The sequence below is a fragment of the Orcinus orca genome, chromosome X, assembly GCF_937001465.1.
Source record: "Orcinus orca chromosome X, mOrcOrc1.1, whole genome shotgun sequence".
In the NCBI taxonomy this organism is placed as follows: domain Eukaryota; kingdom Metazoa; phylum Chordata; class Mammalia; order Artiodactyla; family Delphinidae; genus Orcinus; species Orcinus orca.
This window is the reverse complement of record NC_064580.1, coordinates 15,758,948-15,773,662: the sequence shown is the minus strand read 5'-3', so window position 1 is coordinate 15,773,662 and position 14,715 is coordinate 15,758,948. Positions and strand designations below refer to the sequence as shown.

Here is a 14,715-nt window from a genome sequence, read left to right as displayed (position 1 = left end):
AATAATTGGCTTTCTTGAGCACCTGCCGTGCTTCGTCCTTGAGCGCAAAAGCAGCACAAAGTTCCCACCATTATTCTGATTATACTGAAGTAGCACAAGGACATTTCCTTGTGTTCCCACCATTCTGATTATACTGAGGACATCTCATGGATCAGTGCCCAAAGCACTCAATGCTTCTTTGCAGGCTCCCGGTTTGCCGGGGGGTGGGAGGGCTCAAAGCAATCAGGACTGTTTGCAGTTCTGGCTTATTCGCCAGCCCCCAGTTTGCTGGGGGTGGGCTCATGGGTCACGTCTCCTTTCCATGTCCTCAGTTATTCCACTACAGTACAGTTAATCTTCAGTTCCAGGATCGGTTTGTTTCCATTTCTTTGAGGCCAGTAAGAATTGTGGCAGTTTATGTCATGGCTACAGCCTGGTGGGGGTCTTCCACCTGGTGGGGGTCTCAGTATCTATAAGGCAGCTCACAGGATACTGCTCAGAACATGATCTATAGCCCTTAAGGGGGAACTAAAGGTCCTTGACATTGCTTAATGACTAAACTATTATTATTTGGTCTCCTTTGACGGTTTTCCTTTGTTTCTGCATTTTCTCACTTCTCTGATGAAACTTATTCTTTGGCTAAAGTTTTTCACAGACAAAAGGCAGGCTGAGGACATGGAGGGGGGGCGGCAAGGACCATAGGGTCCTGCTCCTTTTCAAGAGCACAAAGATTATAGGATATTTTGAGCAGATGAGGTTGAAGGGGTGCTCTCCTGAGCTACAGAAGGAATGGTCTGGTGGTTAAGATAAAACACAAGTCAAATTTATTAGATTTGTCCACAGTCAGCAATGGTGATCTTCTTGCTGGTCTTGCAATTTCTGGACCCAGAGCACTCCATGGCTTCCACAATATTCATGTGCTCCTTTACCTTGCCAAAGACCACATGTTTGCCATCCAAGCACTCAGTCTTGGCAGTGCAGATGAAAAACTGGGAACCATTTGTGTTGGGGCCAGCATTTGCCATGGACAAGATGCCAGGACTCGTATGCTTCAGGAGGAAATTCTCATCATCAAATTTCTCCCCATAGATGGACTTGCCACCAGTGCCATTATGGCATCTGAAGTCACCACCCTGGCACATAAATCCCGGAATTATTCTGTGAAAACGGGAACCTTTATAACCAAATCCTTTCTCCTCAGTGCTCAGAGCATGGAAGTTCTCTTCTGTCTTTGGAAATTTGTCTGCAAACAGCTCCAAGGAGATGCGGCCCAAGGGCTTGCCATCCATAGCGATGTTGAAGAACACGGTGGGGTTGACCATGACTGGGCGGCGCAGGAGGCTCAGGGGCAGCAGTGTCTGCAAGGCGTCTCTCTCTCTCACTTTTTAAAATTGAAATATTTAAAAATAAATCCCATACGTTATGACATTTTACCTCTGAAAACTTCAGTGTGCATATCTAATAAATAAGAACAATTTCTCGGGACCTCCCTGGTGGCACAGTGGTTAAGACTCCACCTGCCAATGCAGGGAACATGGGTTCAAGCCCTGGTCCGGGAAGATCCCACAGGCCGCGGAGCAACTAAGCCCATGCGCCACAACTACTGAGCCTGCGCTCTAGAGCCTGTGAGCCACAACTACTGAAGTCCTCACACCTGGAGCCCGTGCTCCGCAACGAGAAGCCACCGCAGTGAGAAGCCCACACACCGCAACAAAGAGTAGCCCCCATTCGCCGCAACTAGAGAAAGGCCGCACACAGCAATGGAGACCCAACACAGCCAAAAATAAATAAATAAATAAAAGGAAACTGTCAAACTGTTTGCCAAAGTCATACATCTCCATCATTTGTATATAAGAATTTTTCAAAAAATAAACCACAATTTCTCAAGTAACCACAATACCATTATCACATCTAATAAAATTAACAATAATTCCTTAACATCATCTAATACCTACTCTATATTCCTCAATAGTCTAAAAAAAATGCCTTTTGTTACCGTTGGTTTTTTGGAATTAGGATCTAAATAAGGTCCACACATTGTGTTCATTAGGCCTTTTATTATTTTTTTAAATTTATCTAATTTATTATTTTATTTTATTTATTTATTTTGGCTGCGTTGGGTCTCCGTTGCTGTGTGCGGGCTTTTCTCTGGTTGCTGCGAGCGGGGGCTACTCTTCGTTGTGGTGCATGGGCTTCTCATTGAGGTGGCTTCTCTTATTGAGGAGCACGGGCTCTAGGCATGCGGGCTTCAGTGATTGTGGCACGTGGGCTTCAGTAGTTGTGGCTCACGGGCTCTAGAGCGCAGGTTCAGTAGTTGTGGCACATGGGCTTAGTTGCTCTACGGCATGTGGGATCTTCCCGGACCAGGGCTCAAACCCGTGTCCCCTGCGCTGGCAGGTGGATTCTTAACCACTGCACCACCAGGGAAGCCCTATTAAGCCTTTTAAATCTCTTTTACTTTACAACAGTCTTCGCTCCCTCTTTTTGTTTCATGCCTTGACTTTTGGAGGAAACCAGGTGAGTTGTCTCATGGAATATTTAACCCTCTGAATTAGTCTGGTTACTTCCTCATTATGTGTTTAATTTTTTCCTCTATCCCTCATATTTCCTCTAAAGTAGAAGTTAGATCTAAAGGCTCGATTGGATTAAGGCTCAATGGTTTGGAGAACACAGCATTTCATAGGCAATTCTATGTACTTCATCTTGATCACATCAAGAGGCATAAAATGTCTGTCATCCCTCTTTTAGACTGAACACTGGGTTCAGGTGATGACAGTCTGATCCATCCATTGTAAAGATGCTTGTCCTTTACAGTGAGTGATCAATGACGTGATACTTTGGTCTCCTGATATCGTCTAGTTCCACGGCCGCCTTTCCTGTAATGGTTTTATCACCCCTTGATGATAATTATCTGTATCAGTTATTTCATTAGGCATGTCAAAAGTGGAGATTTTATAATTCTGTCATTCCTCTTGTGCTTATTAGTTGTAATTCTTCTGTGGGGAACTTTTTTCCATCAATCAGGACTATTTGGCAATCCTAAAACAGGATTATTATTCTTAATAAAGACTAATCCTTTCCCCTTCATTACCAGTTTTCAAAGCAAGGTGTTGATGACCGAGCTACTTCCAATGGCAACTAGTAAGTCTATTTGTTTGTTTTGGCTTTCTCTTTTCATATTATCAATTCGAACTCATGGATTTTATACACTCAATGTGTTTTAATCCATTCTATCATTATGTTTTATGCCCAAATTGTCTCCTTTTAGGCCAATGGGGACCACTCAAGGTGGTTCCTGCTTTTTTTTTTTTTTCTTCCTGTTTCCTTCTGACAGACTTCTTAGTCTTTGATAGCTTTCTTGCTACCTGGCAGGAAAAGGGTTATCTCATGCATTTCATGCCGCTGACCAGGAATCAGCCATTTCTCCATGGAGTCCTGGTTCCTTTTAATGGAGAGTGGCATTTAAAGACCAGAGTCTGAGTGGTAAGAGTAGATTTGCTTTTGAGTAGATCACTTAGACTACATTGAGAAGAACAGGAATCTAGGAGGACAGAGTGGATATATGGGGACCAGCTAGGAAGCTATTGCAGTAGCCAAGGTCAGATGACTTGGATGAGGGAGGTAGTGCTGGAGATAGAGTGAAGTGGATGGACTTAAAAACTATTAAGGAGGTGCAATTGACAAGGCTTAGTGAAGGATTGGAAATGATGGATGACAGAGAGGGAGACACCAAGGTTGACTCGTAGCTTTCTGGTTGATTGATTCTGGGAATCAATTGATAGACTTGATACTCAGAGCACTGGTAGGATCAATTGATTCTTTCAACTCCAATTGAAAAAATAAAAATGGTAGATTGATATTTTCACGGAGAAAAAAGAATGTTGGAGAAGACCCAGTACGTGTGGGAAGATCATAAATTCAGTTTAAGGCCAGATGAGTTTGAAGAGCCTTTGAGTCATGCAAGAGATGTCAAGTAGAAGGTGAGTACAGATGTCTGGCACTCACAAGAGAGGCCTGGAATGAGCATAAAAATGTGTGTGTAAGTCATCTATGCATAAGTGGTAATCTTTTTTCTTAAACTCTGGTTCTTTATATATTATGGAAATTAATTATGTGACTGTAATTTGTGTTACAAATATTTTGTACTAGTCTACAGTCTGTCTTTAAACCTTTAGTGTCTTTTAAAATGGGACAGAAGGTTTAGTTATTACTTAGTCAAAATTATGAATATTTCCCTTGATGGTTTGTGAACTCTTTTCTTCCTTAGGATGAACAACTCTGCATCAGGTTTACAAACATTTTCCCATATGTATACTTTTACTGTTTTCAGAGATTTTAATTTTTACAGTTACACCCTCAATCCATCTGGAATTCCTTTTTGTTTATCGTGTGGAGTAGGAGTCCTTTTTTCCCCCAATGGATAGCTAATCATTCCAACACTTCTGACCAGGCTGTCCTTTGAAATACCACCTTTATCGTAGGCTAACTTTTCACATATATGAGTCTATTTCCAAACTCCTTATCCTGTTTCATTGATTTGGTTTCTTCATCAGTACCTTATTGTAGAGAACATTTTGATATCTGGTGAAGTGTTATCTCTAGTTGGGTATTATTAAATTCTAGTTCTGAGATTTAACCCTCTTCTTTTGTTAAAGAATCCGCAAGGTCCGTTCTCTGCTTGCATTTGTCATTACAAAATCTCATTGTACACATTATAGTTCCCAGGTTTACTGGAAATTTTCCTTTATATTTTAGGTTGAGAAAGGATTATAATCTTAGCATCAGTCTTTCTTAAATCACACCACACTGGTGTATCCTGGGATACTTTCTGTCAGCCAACCCTCCCCATGGGGTCTAGATTCTGGTGAATTTCTAATAGTATTCATTTCTTTTTGATCTTGGGTCTATGTTTAGGAGTCTTTCTATGTTAATTTTGATTGCTCTCTAGCCATCCATTAAGTACCTCCTTTAGACTAGGAAACTGAGTTATCTCAGCCTTTTCGTATTTAATTGAATGTCATCAAATGTTAGCTTTGCTTTTATTCTGACAGGTGGGCAAACTCTTACCATTATTAGAATTTAAGCACAAAAGAGCACAGAGGAGAATGTCTAAATTTTCAGCAACTTTTAGGTTGCTTTTAGAAAAATGTTTTTCACTGCTCCCAGACCATTAAGAAAGTATTTGTGTGAGTGAAAGTTTTGTGTGAAGCTAACTTTGTAGCTAGGAAAGGAGGGGTGGCTTGATTGCTATGGCTTGCCTAATGCATATTTTTAAACTAGAGAAATGAAATATAACATCTTTTAACTTGAAAAGAAAAAGAGCATGACATTAATCTGATCAAGGTGTGACTAGTAAACGTTTTCACTGTTCATCAAAATCCTTATCATTTAAACTATTATAAGGATTTTTTTAATGTGAAAAATACAACACAAATTAGTTATACAAATAGCCTTTGTCAGAAGGCCTTCCAGCCTGGAGTCTGCCACATGTACAGAATTTTGAAACCTATTAGACTTAAGTCCTTTTACAAAAGAGCTTAAAAAAAAAAACCACTCATCTACATCCTGATGAGACAAGTCATTTGCGTGTTCGCTGAGTGTCTCATAAAGCCCCAAACTCACCTTGCCCACCCTTACAAAACTCTATGATATATTTGTACATTTTTCCCCTCAGTCCTTTATAGGGGCTATAGCGACTTCTTTGTCTCTTGCCCGAAATTTTCTCTCCTGAAAACTCCAATTCATCTATCAAGATCCAGTTCAAATGTCACCTCCTCTGAGAAGCCTACTTTTATTTTCCCAGGCAGAATTAGTCACTTTTCTCATAGTAGACCTTCCTTACTTCTGTAGGTATCAGTTTACTTGTTTACCGGCCTTTCAAAACTCAGAGTTCCTCAGCACCAAACAATATTCCATGGTAGTTGTGCTCAATAAATGGAATGAATGAAGGAATAGTAAACGCTGAGGCTTTCTTATCTTTCTCTTCTTGATATTCCAGTCCTTATTCTTTTCCTTAATATGCTCTCAGAATTTTTTCAATAATAATAATAATGTCTTGTTTTTTATAGTGTTTTATATTTTCTCAAGTAGTCTCATCTGTTTCTTTTCAGCCTTTCAACTATCTTTGGATGGGTAGGTGGATCCCCCCCACCTCATTTTTATCGATGAGGAAACCGAGACCCAGAAATGCCAAGTGCCGTATGACTGCCCAATTAGTAAGAGAATCAGAAATGGATCCTGGGTTTTCTGATAACTAGTCTAATGTTTTTTTCCATGATATGACACTTTTTCTACAATATCTTCTATTCTCCAGAGATTTAGTTGAGTTAAACTACAAAAACATGCAAGGCAAATAGCATTTTAATGTGAAACTTTGAAAACTTTCCTTTAAATAGGGAAAAAGACAAAAATGATTATTTTTACCACTTCTAATTCATCATTCTTGAATGTCTTAAATATTGCACAATTTAAAATTTATTAAAAGAATAGTTTAAAAAGCAGAGTCTACTCTTAAATCTCTAACTTTGTATTTTCTTTAATTCCTGCTCTGAGCAATAGTATTTGTTTTGATCTGAAAAAGAACCCACAAATCTTGATTTTTTTTTTTTTACTGGTACTCTACATACAAAAATTACACTGGCATGCTTCATACATTTTTGGATGAACTATGTCTCTTTATAACATCCACATGAAAAGTTTTCTGAATTACATAAAGAGAGAAAGCAGTACCAAAATATGTTCTTGATTATTAGCCATTTCTTGAACTGGTGCAAGCAAATGCATGAATGTTCCAAAATTATTCAGCTATTGATTTGGAACTTGGCAAACATTGTTCCACATAATTGGTGTTCCCAGAATTGCTTCCTTTGTTCCTCTTTTCTTCTTCAAATATGTGTTCTCCTTGGATGATCCCAGCTCTTCCTACGGCTTCACCTTTGAGGTGCCAGCTTACCACTGCCAACGTTTTAACTCTACCTGTGATCAAAGCTCTTCACTAAGAATTCTCTCAAGCTACTTGATACTTCTTCCTTGACATCTCAGTTAAACTGAACATAGACTTATTATTCTCTCCACTTCTGGCATTTTGTCTCCTCCCTCCCACCCCCTCCACAAATCCTGTAGGACCCTCTTCTCTATTCCCAGGACAACTTCTGTGTCTCTGGCCTAGTCTGTCCCAAGAGTGTCTTATCTGATCCTTTGGTCCTCTGCCTTTCCCTACTCTACCCCCTTCTTCACACTGCTGTTAAATTTTCCCTCCCCAAACCAAATCTGACAGTACAATTTCTTTGCTTAAAATTCTTCCCTGAAGAAGAGACAAATCTCCCATGCAGAAGAATTGCAAATAATTTATGTGGATACTCCACCCTCAAGAAGGTGGAGCTTGACACACACACACACACACACTCACACACACACACCCCTCTTGAGAGCAGGCTGCACTAAATTACTTCTCTCCAAAGAGTATAGTATGGAAATTGTGGGGGATCAGGGGTGAGAGGAATAACTTTATAGTGGAGAAACCTGGTAAACACTATTCAGCCAGTTGATCAAGGTCAACAACACCAGTGATAAGCCATGTTGATAGTATGTTCCCTTAATATAATGTGATAATAATGACATTTTACCTCTGTGGTCTTCTTGACAGAAATGCATAACCCTATCTAATCATGAGAAAAGCACAAGACAAATTCCAGTGGAGGGACATTCTACAAAATACCTGACCAGTCCTCCTCAAAACTGTCAAGGTCATCAAAACCACAAAAAGTCTGAGAAACTGTCATAGAGAAGAGGAGACTAAGGAGACATGATGACTAAATGTGATATGGTCTCCTGGATGGGATTTTGGAACAGAAAAAAGACATTAAGTAAAAACTAAGGAAATCTGAATAAACCATGGGTTGTAGTTTATAATAATAATGCATCAGTATTGGTTCATTAGTTGTGACAAATGTACCTTACCAATGTAAGTTGTTAACAATAGGGAAAACTGGGTATGCGGTATATGAGGACTTTCTGTACTATCTTCACAACTTTTATGGAGATCTGAAACTATACTAAAATTAAAAATGTATTTAAATTTTTTTTTCAGTGTATCACAAATTTAATTAAATTTTTTAAAAAGAAAAAAAAAAAAACCGCTCTCCTGGCTACCTGTTACCTATAGGATTAATCCAAATCCAATATCATTAACATTAGAAAACCCTTCACAATCTGGCTCCATCTACCACTTCAGACAAATTTTCTGCCACTTCCTACATATCCAATGCTTCACTCTCAATTAACTTTTCACTGTTCTCCAAATGTACCAGGTTTCAGCATATTTTGTTGGGTCAATGGTTAGGTCCGCATACAAAGTCCTATTTAACCCAAATACACATGACGTGTTGGTTGCACTCATTCTAAAAGACATTAGGTATTCTAAGCTTCTTAAAAAAGAAAAGTAAGCTGCCTTCTCCAGTACCTTGCCCATCACCCAGACAACCTCCTACACAATGTCTTCTGCCTCTACCACTATAGGACATTGGTCTTTCAAAGAACTCCAATAAGATTAGGGCAAAATATTCATAAAGAGAAAAAACCAGTTTTGATCTCGATTTTGTAAGTTTTGCGGCATAATTTCAATTTTGTAAAAACACACGAAGCAAAAAAAGGGTATTTATGCCCAGGAAAAGAGAAGAACAGGAAGGAAATCCATGAAAAAATAAACTATTTGTATTCCCAAGTGGTGGATTACAGACAATGTTTCTTGCTTTTTTGTGCTTTCTCTTTTAAAATTATGAAATATAATATACATATAAAATGTATGACAAACACATGTATTTTAAACCCAAAACCAAATACAGGGTAACTGTCACCCATGTCAATAAAATAGAAACTGAAAGACGTTCTCCACATGCAACCTACTTGACCATGACCCCCAACCTCCCCAGAAGTAACTCCTAGCTCCTGATAATCATGTCCTTGTTTTTCAAGTTTCTTTGTTTTGTTTTACCCCTAGGTATGCATCCTGGATTGAGTATTGTCTGAATGGAATCATACCATTTGGGTTATCTTTCTCTCTCTCTTCTTCTTTTATTTTTTAAAAATATTTATTTATTTATTTGGCTGTGCTGGGTTTTAGTTGTGGCATGTGGGATCTTTAGTGGCGGCATGCAAACTCTTAGTTGTGACATGTGTGATCTAGTCCCCTGACCAGGGATCGAACCCGGGCCCCCTGCATTGAGAGCACAGAGTCTTAGCCACTGGACCACCAGTGAAGTCCCACTTCTTTTTTTTAACATTATGTTTTTGAGGCTTCATCCACATCACAGTGTGTAGCTGTGTATTTTCGTTGCTATTGAGTATTTATTCCATTGAATGATTATACCACAATATATATTTCTATTTTACTATAGATGGACTTGGGTTTTCATTTTGGGGGCTATTACAAATCATGTTGCCATGAACATTCTTAAAAGTTTATTTGTTTATGATGTGCATGCACAAGTTCTTCTGGGGTATATACATAGAAGTAGAACTGCTGGGCCATAGGCTATGTTTATCTTCCACTTTATTAGATAATGCCAAACTGTTCTCTAAAGCATTTGTACTAATTTATACTCCCACCAGTGGGTGTATGAGAGTTCCTATGCTCCACTTTATTCTCAAAACCTGATAAGGTCAGTCTTTTTTTTTAAAATACCTTTTTATTGATGTATAATTGGCATTCTTTTAAAAGACTGCAAATTAACATTTTTGCCAACCTGGTGGGTTTGTAGTGGTATCCCACTGTGGCTTTAATTTACATTTCCCTGCTTGCCAATGAGGTTAATGGAGTTTTGTCAGGCTTTGATTGGTGGCCAAAGATTCCTACTTGCGATTTCAAGCTTATCCTGTTTCTTGTCTAACTTCCCTTATTCCCACATCTAAGTTTAGATGAATACCAGTGTCTCAGTTACTAATTTATTGACTGTTGGCTCCAAACCCAACCTTCTTTTTCCTACTTTGTACAATAGTACCAGAGCTGGTCTCTGCAAACCCTATTTTCTCCTTTGGCAGCTGGCTCCATGTTAGGCTCTGCCAATAGGGGGCGCCAGAGGACTTTTCTGCTTCCGGTTTGCTTATTTGTTTCTTCCCACTGCTGTGAGCAAGTGGTCGCTGTGGCGTTCTCTCGGCAGGGCGCTGCTCTTACAGTTCTGCCTAGCCGCCTCCAGTGGGTTTCTTCCTCCTTCTGGCGGTGGATTGATGTGTTCCTGCAGCTGTCGCACTATCACCTAGAGATTTGAATCTCAGCTCTGGGGAAGTGGGAGTGGAGGGGGGTGAATATCCTCGAATTTTCTAAGTTCCTTCTTTGTTTACTTTTCCCTCAGCCCTGGAAGTGGTAGCCTCTTTCCGCAGTGTTACTTCTTTCTTTCTTTCTTTTTTTACATTTATTTTATTTATTTATTTTTGGCTGCGTTGGGTCTTCGTTGCTGTGCGCGGGCTTTCTCTAATTGCGGCGAGCGGGGACTACTCGTTGTTGCAGTGCGTGAGCTTCGCATTGCGGTGGCTTCTCTTGTTGCGGAGCACGGGCTCTAGGTGCGCAGTCTTCAGCAGTTGTGGCTCACAGGCTCTAGAGCTCAGGCTCAGTAGTTCTGGTGCATGGGCTTAGTTGTTCTGCAGCATGTGGGATCTTCCCGGACCAGGGCTCGAACCCGTGTCCCCTGCATTGGCAGGCAGATTCTTAACCACTGCGCCACCAGGGAATCCCCGCAGTGTTATTTCTGTTACACCTTTCAGTTCTCTATATTTCAGTAGTTAACCACCCTTTGCCAAGTTAACAATTCTTTATATTCAGTTTTCCCTGTTCCAATCGCTGGTGTGGTTCCCGTTTCCTGACTGGACCCTGATTCTGATTTTGATCCCACCTTTCTCTATATCCCATCTAGTAGCTGCAGGTTAGGGGCAGTTCCCCAGTTCTTGCATGGACCCCAGGCTAATGAAAAGATATCATACTGTAAAAGTTACTAGAACCAAAAACGAGGGGCGGAGGCCAAGGTAGAATTGAATGACAAGGTGTGGAGCCCCTAGTAGGGGACTGAGATGTTAAGCAAGTTTCCAGAACAGGACCTAGGGTGCAGTGACAAAGTCAGAACCAAATAATGCGAAAAGGCAGATGAATGCCTATGTCCAGCCTTGCAGGTGACTGGAGACTGTTAAGTGCTTCCTGCCTTAGGTCACATTCATCCTGGGATCTGGATCAGTGTTGATTTTATAGCTGTGTCCAAGACTTGACACATTACTTTCTCCCTTGTAATTATTTCTGCTGTATGTGTGTCATCTCCTCCACTGGTCTGCATGTTCCTGAGGCAGGGCTTCTTTGGTTCACATTATATCTCCCATTGTACCTAATTCAGTGCATTGAATATAGTGAAAGTATATTTGTAAATATTTGTTGAGTGAAGAAAGGAATAGGCCTGGTCTCGAGTGAAGAAATAGGGACTGGGGTGTGGTTGTTGGGGATGGAGAAGGAGCTGTGCATTCAAAAAGCATAGACCAGGCTTCCCTGGTGGCGCAGTGGTTGAGAGTCCGCCTGCCGATGCAGGGGACACGGGTTCGTGCCCCGGTCCGGGAAGATCCCACGTGCCGTGGAGTGGCTGGGCCCGTGAGCCATGGCCGCTGAGCCTGTGCGTCCGGAGCCTGTGCTCCGCAACGGGAGAGGCCACAACAGTGAGAGGCCCGCGTACCGCAAAAAAAGAAAAAAGCATAGACCTGAACAGGCAATGAGATGCGATGAGAAGCCGGGACCAGTGAAGTGTGAGAGAGATGCTAGGCTGGAGAAGGGTAAGCTGGGTTGAGGGGATGGAAACCCTATCTGTCAAAGTTGGGAGAGGCAAGTTGTGGGAGGTCCCCTGGGTAGCTATTTGTATGAAGGAGATTATATATGTAGAAGATTTATATGTATATATATATATAGAGAGAGAGAGAGAGACAGACAGACAGACAGACAGAGATAGAGAGGTCAGAGCGTGGCTGAAAGCGGAAACTTACTAAATATGTAAATTAGGAGATAACTATATGCACAGCAGAGTGGTTATTTACCTTACAGAAAAATTTGTTATAGGGTTGCTCATAAAAACAAAAATAGCAACAAAAGACAAGGTCCAGTAAGACATTTGGAATTTGATTCTGTTCCACTGCCAAAAAAAAATGTTGTGTACAGTTTTTCAGAAATACATGCACAGGTTCAAGTGAGTGTGTGCTTTCTTATTTTCTTTAATTATGAAATATTTTATATGTGACATGTTTTTAATGGACCTTAGATACACAGATTTGGATTAATTTTAATCCTTGGTTCAGGACTACTCTCATCATTATTCCATTCATGACACTTTCTAACTACTATGTCTGTCTATCCATCCATCTATCTAATAAAATTTACAATTAAGTAAGCAGCAGTGAACCTACCATCTAATATGAAAGCTAGGACTTGTACAACAACGTACATCCAGCTATGTGGTCTTCAGCTGTTTCATCACTCTGCTCCTCCTGAGCTGAGCTAAGCATCTGAATCCTTTGTTAGTCATTCTCTTGCTTTCCTTTTATTTTTTTTAAATTTTTATTGGACTATAGTTGATTTACAGTGTTGTGTTAGTTTCCGGTGTACAGCAAAGTGAATCAGTTATACATATACATGTATCCACTCTTTTTATTTTTTTTATTTTTTTAGATTCTTTTCCCATATAGGCCATTACGGAGTATTGAGTAGAGTTCCCTGTGCTATACAGCAGGTTCTTATTACTTATGTATTTAATATATGGTAGTGTGTATATGTCAATTTATCCCTGCCCCTCCTTACCCCCTGGTAACCATAAGTTTGTTTTCTACATCCATAACTCTACTTCTGTTTTGTAAATAAGTTCATTTTTACCCTTTTTAAAAAATTCCACATATAAACGATTATCATATGCTATTTGTCTTTCTGTGTCTGACTTACTTCACTCAGTATGATAATCTCTAGGTCCATCCATGTTGCTGCAAATGGCATTATTTTGTTCTTTTTTTATGGCTGAGTGATAGTCCATGGTATATATATGTGCCACATCTTCTTTATCCATTCCTCTGTCGATGGACATTTAGGTTGCTTCCATGTCCTGGCTACTGTAATTGCTGCTACATTGAACACTGGGGTGCATGTATTGTTTCGGATTATGGTTTTCTCAGGGTATATGCCCACTAGTGGGATTGCTGGGTCATATGGTAGTTCTATTTTTAGTTTTTTAAGGAACCTCCATACTGTTCTCCATAGTGGCTGTACCAATTTACATTCCCACCAACAGTGTAGGAGGGTTTCCTTTTCTCCACACCCTCTCCAGCATTGATTTATTTTTTAAAATAATTTTATTTATTTGTTTGTTTATTTATTTATGGCTGCGTTGGGTCTTTATTGCTGTGTGTGGGCTTTCTCTAGTTGCGGTGAGTGGGGGCTAGTTTTCCTTGTAGTGTGCGGGCTTCTCACTGCAGTGGCTTCTCGTGTTGTGGAGCACAGGCTGTAGGCGTGCGGGCTTCAGTAGTTGTGGCGCACAGGCTTAGTTGCTCCACTGCATGTGGGATCTTCCCGGACCAGGGCTCGAACCCATGACCCCTGCATTGGCAGGCGGATTCTTAACCACTGCACCACCAGGGAAGTCCCCAGCATTTATTGTTTGTAGGTTTTTTGATGATGGTCATTCTGACCAGTGTGAGGTGATACCTCACTGTAGTTTTGATTTGCATTTCTCTAATAACTAGTGATGTTGAGCATCTTTTCATGTGCTTTTTGGCCATCTGTATATCTTCTTTGGAGAAATGTCTATTTAGATCTTCCTCTTGCTTTCCTTGATCTCATATATTCAGACCTAAAAGTCCATTTTTAATTTTAGTTGTTTCTAACTTTTAAAAAGTGTATCAAGTTGTATGACATATTTGCACTTACTCTTTTCACTTAATATTATGTTGCTAAGATTTGTCCTTGTTGGTATGTGTTGCTATAGCTTACTCATTTTGACTGGCTATAATATTCTATTGTATGAATATATTACAGTTGATCAATCCAGTCTTCTATTGATGCATATTTGAGTTATTTTCAGATTTTCGCTATAGTGAACAATGCTACTATGATCATATACGTCTCCAAGTATACATGTGTAAGAGTTTCTCTGGGATAAATTTAGGAGTAGAATTACTGTATCATAGAGCATGTGACTGTTCAACTTCATGATATAAGGTGAAACTATTTTCTATAATGATTATATCAATATACACACCTAACAGCAACAATTCTTTTGAAATATATCATTTTCAACACTTGATATTGTTAGACTTTAAAATTTTTGCCAATTAATATGTGGAAAATAGTATCTTATTTTGGTCTTGATTTGAATTTCCCTGATCATTAATGATATTTAACAGCTTTTCACATGCTAATTGGTCATATGTGTTTTGTCTTCTGTGAAATGTATGTTCTTGCCTGTCTTGGTCCTTTTGGGCTGCTATAACAGATACCATGGACTGGGTGGCTTATAAACAACAGAAATTTATTTCTCACTGATCTAGGAAGTCCACTGATCTTGGACTTCCTAGGAGGCTAGGAAGTCCAAGATCAAAGCACTGGCCAATTTGGTGTCTGGTGAGAACCCACTTCCACATTCATACATGATCATCTTCTTGTTGTATCCTCGCATGGGAGCCCTCTGGGGTATCTTTTATAAAGGCACTAACCTCATTTATGAGGGCTCC

General features: G+C 39.9%; 1 protein-coding gene across 1 annotated transcript; it reads right to left on the bottom strand.

Moving 5' to 3' along the window:
* Positions 1-780: 780 nt before the first annotated feature.
* Positions 781-1,301, bottom strand: LOC101278716 (peptidyl-prolyl cis-trans isomerase A-like). The gene has a single exon (XM_033427967.2). It carries the CDS (start codon positions 1,299-1,301, stop codon positions 807-809), a length of 495 nt encoding a protein of 164 aa, XP_033283858.2. The 3' UTR covers positions 781-806.
* Positions 1,302-14,715: the final 13,414 nt, after the last annotated feature.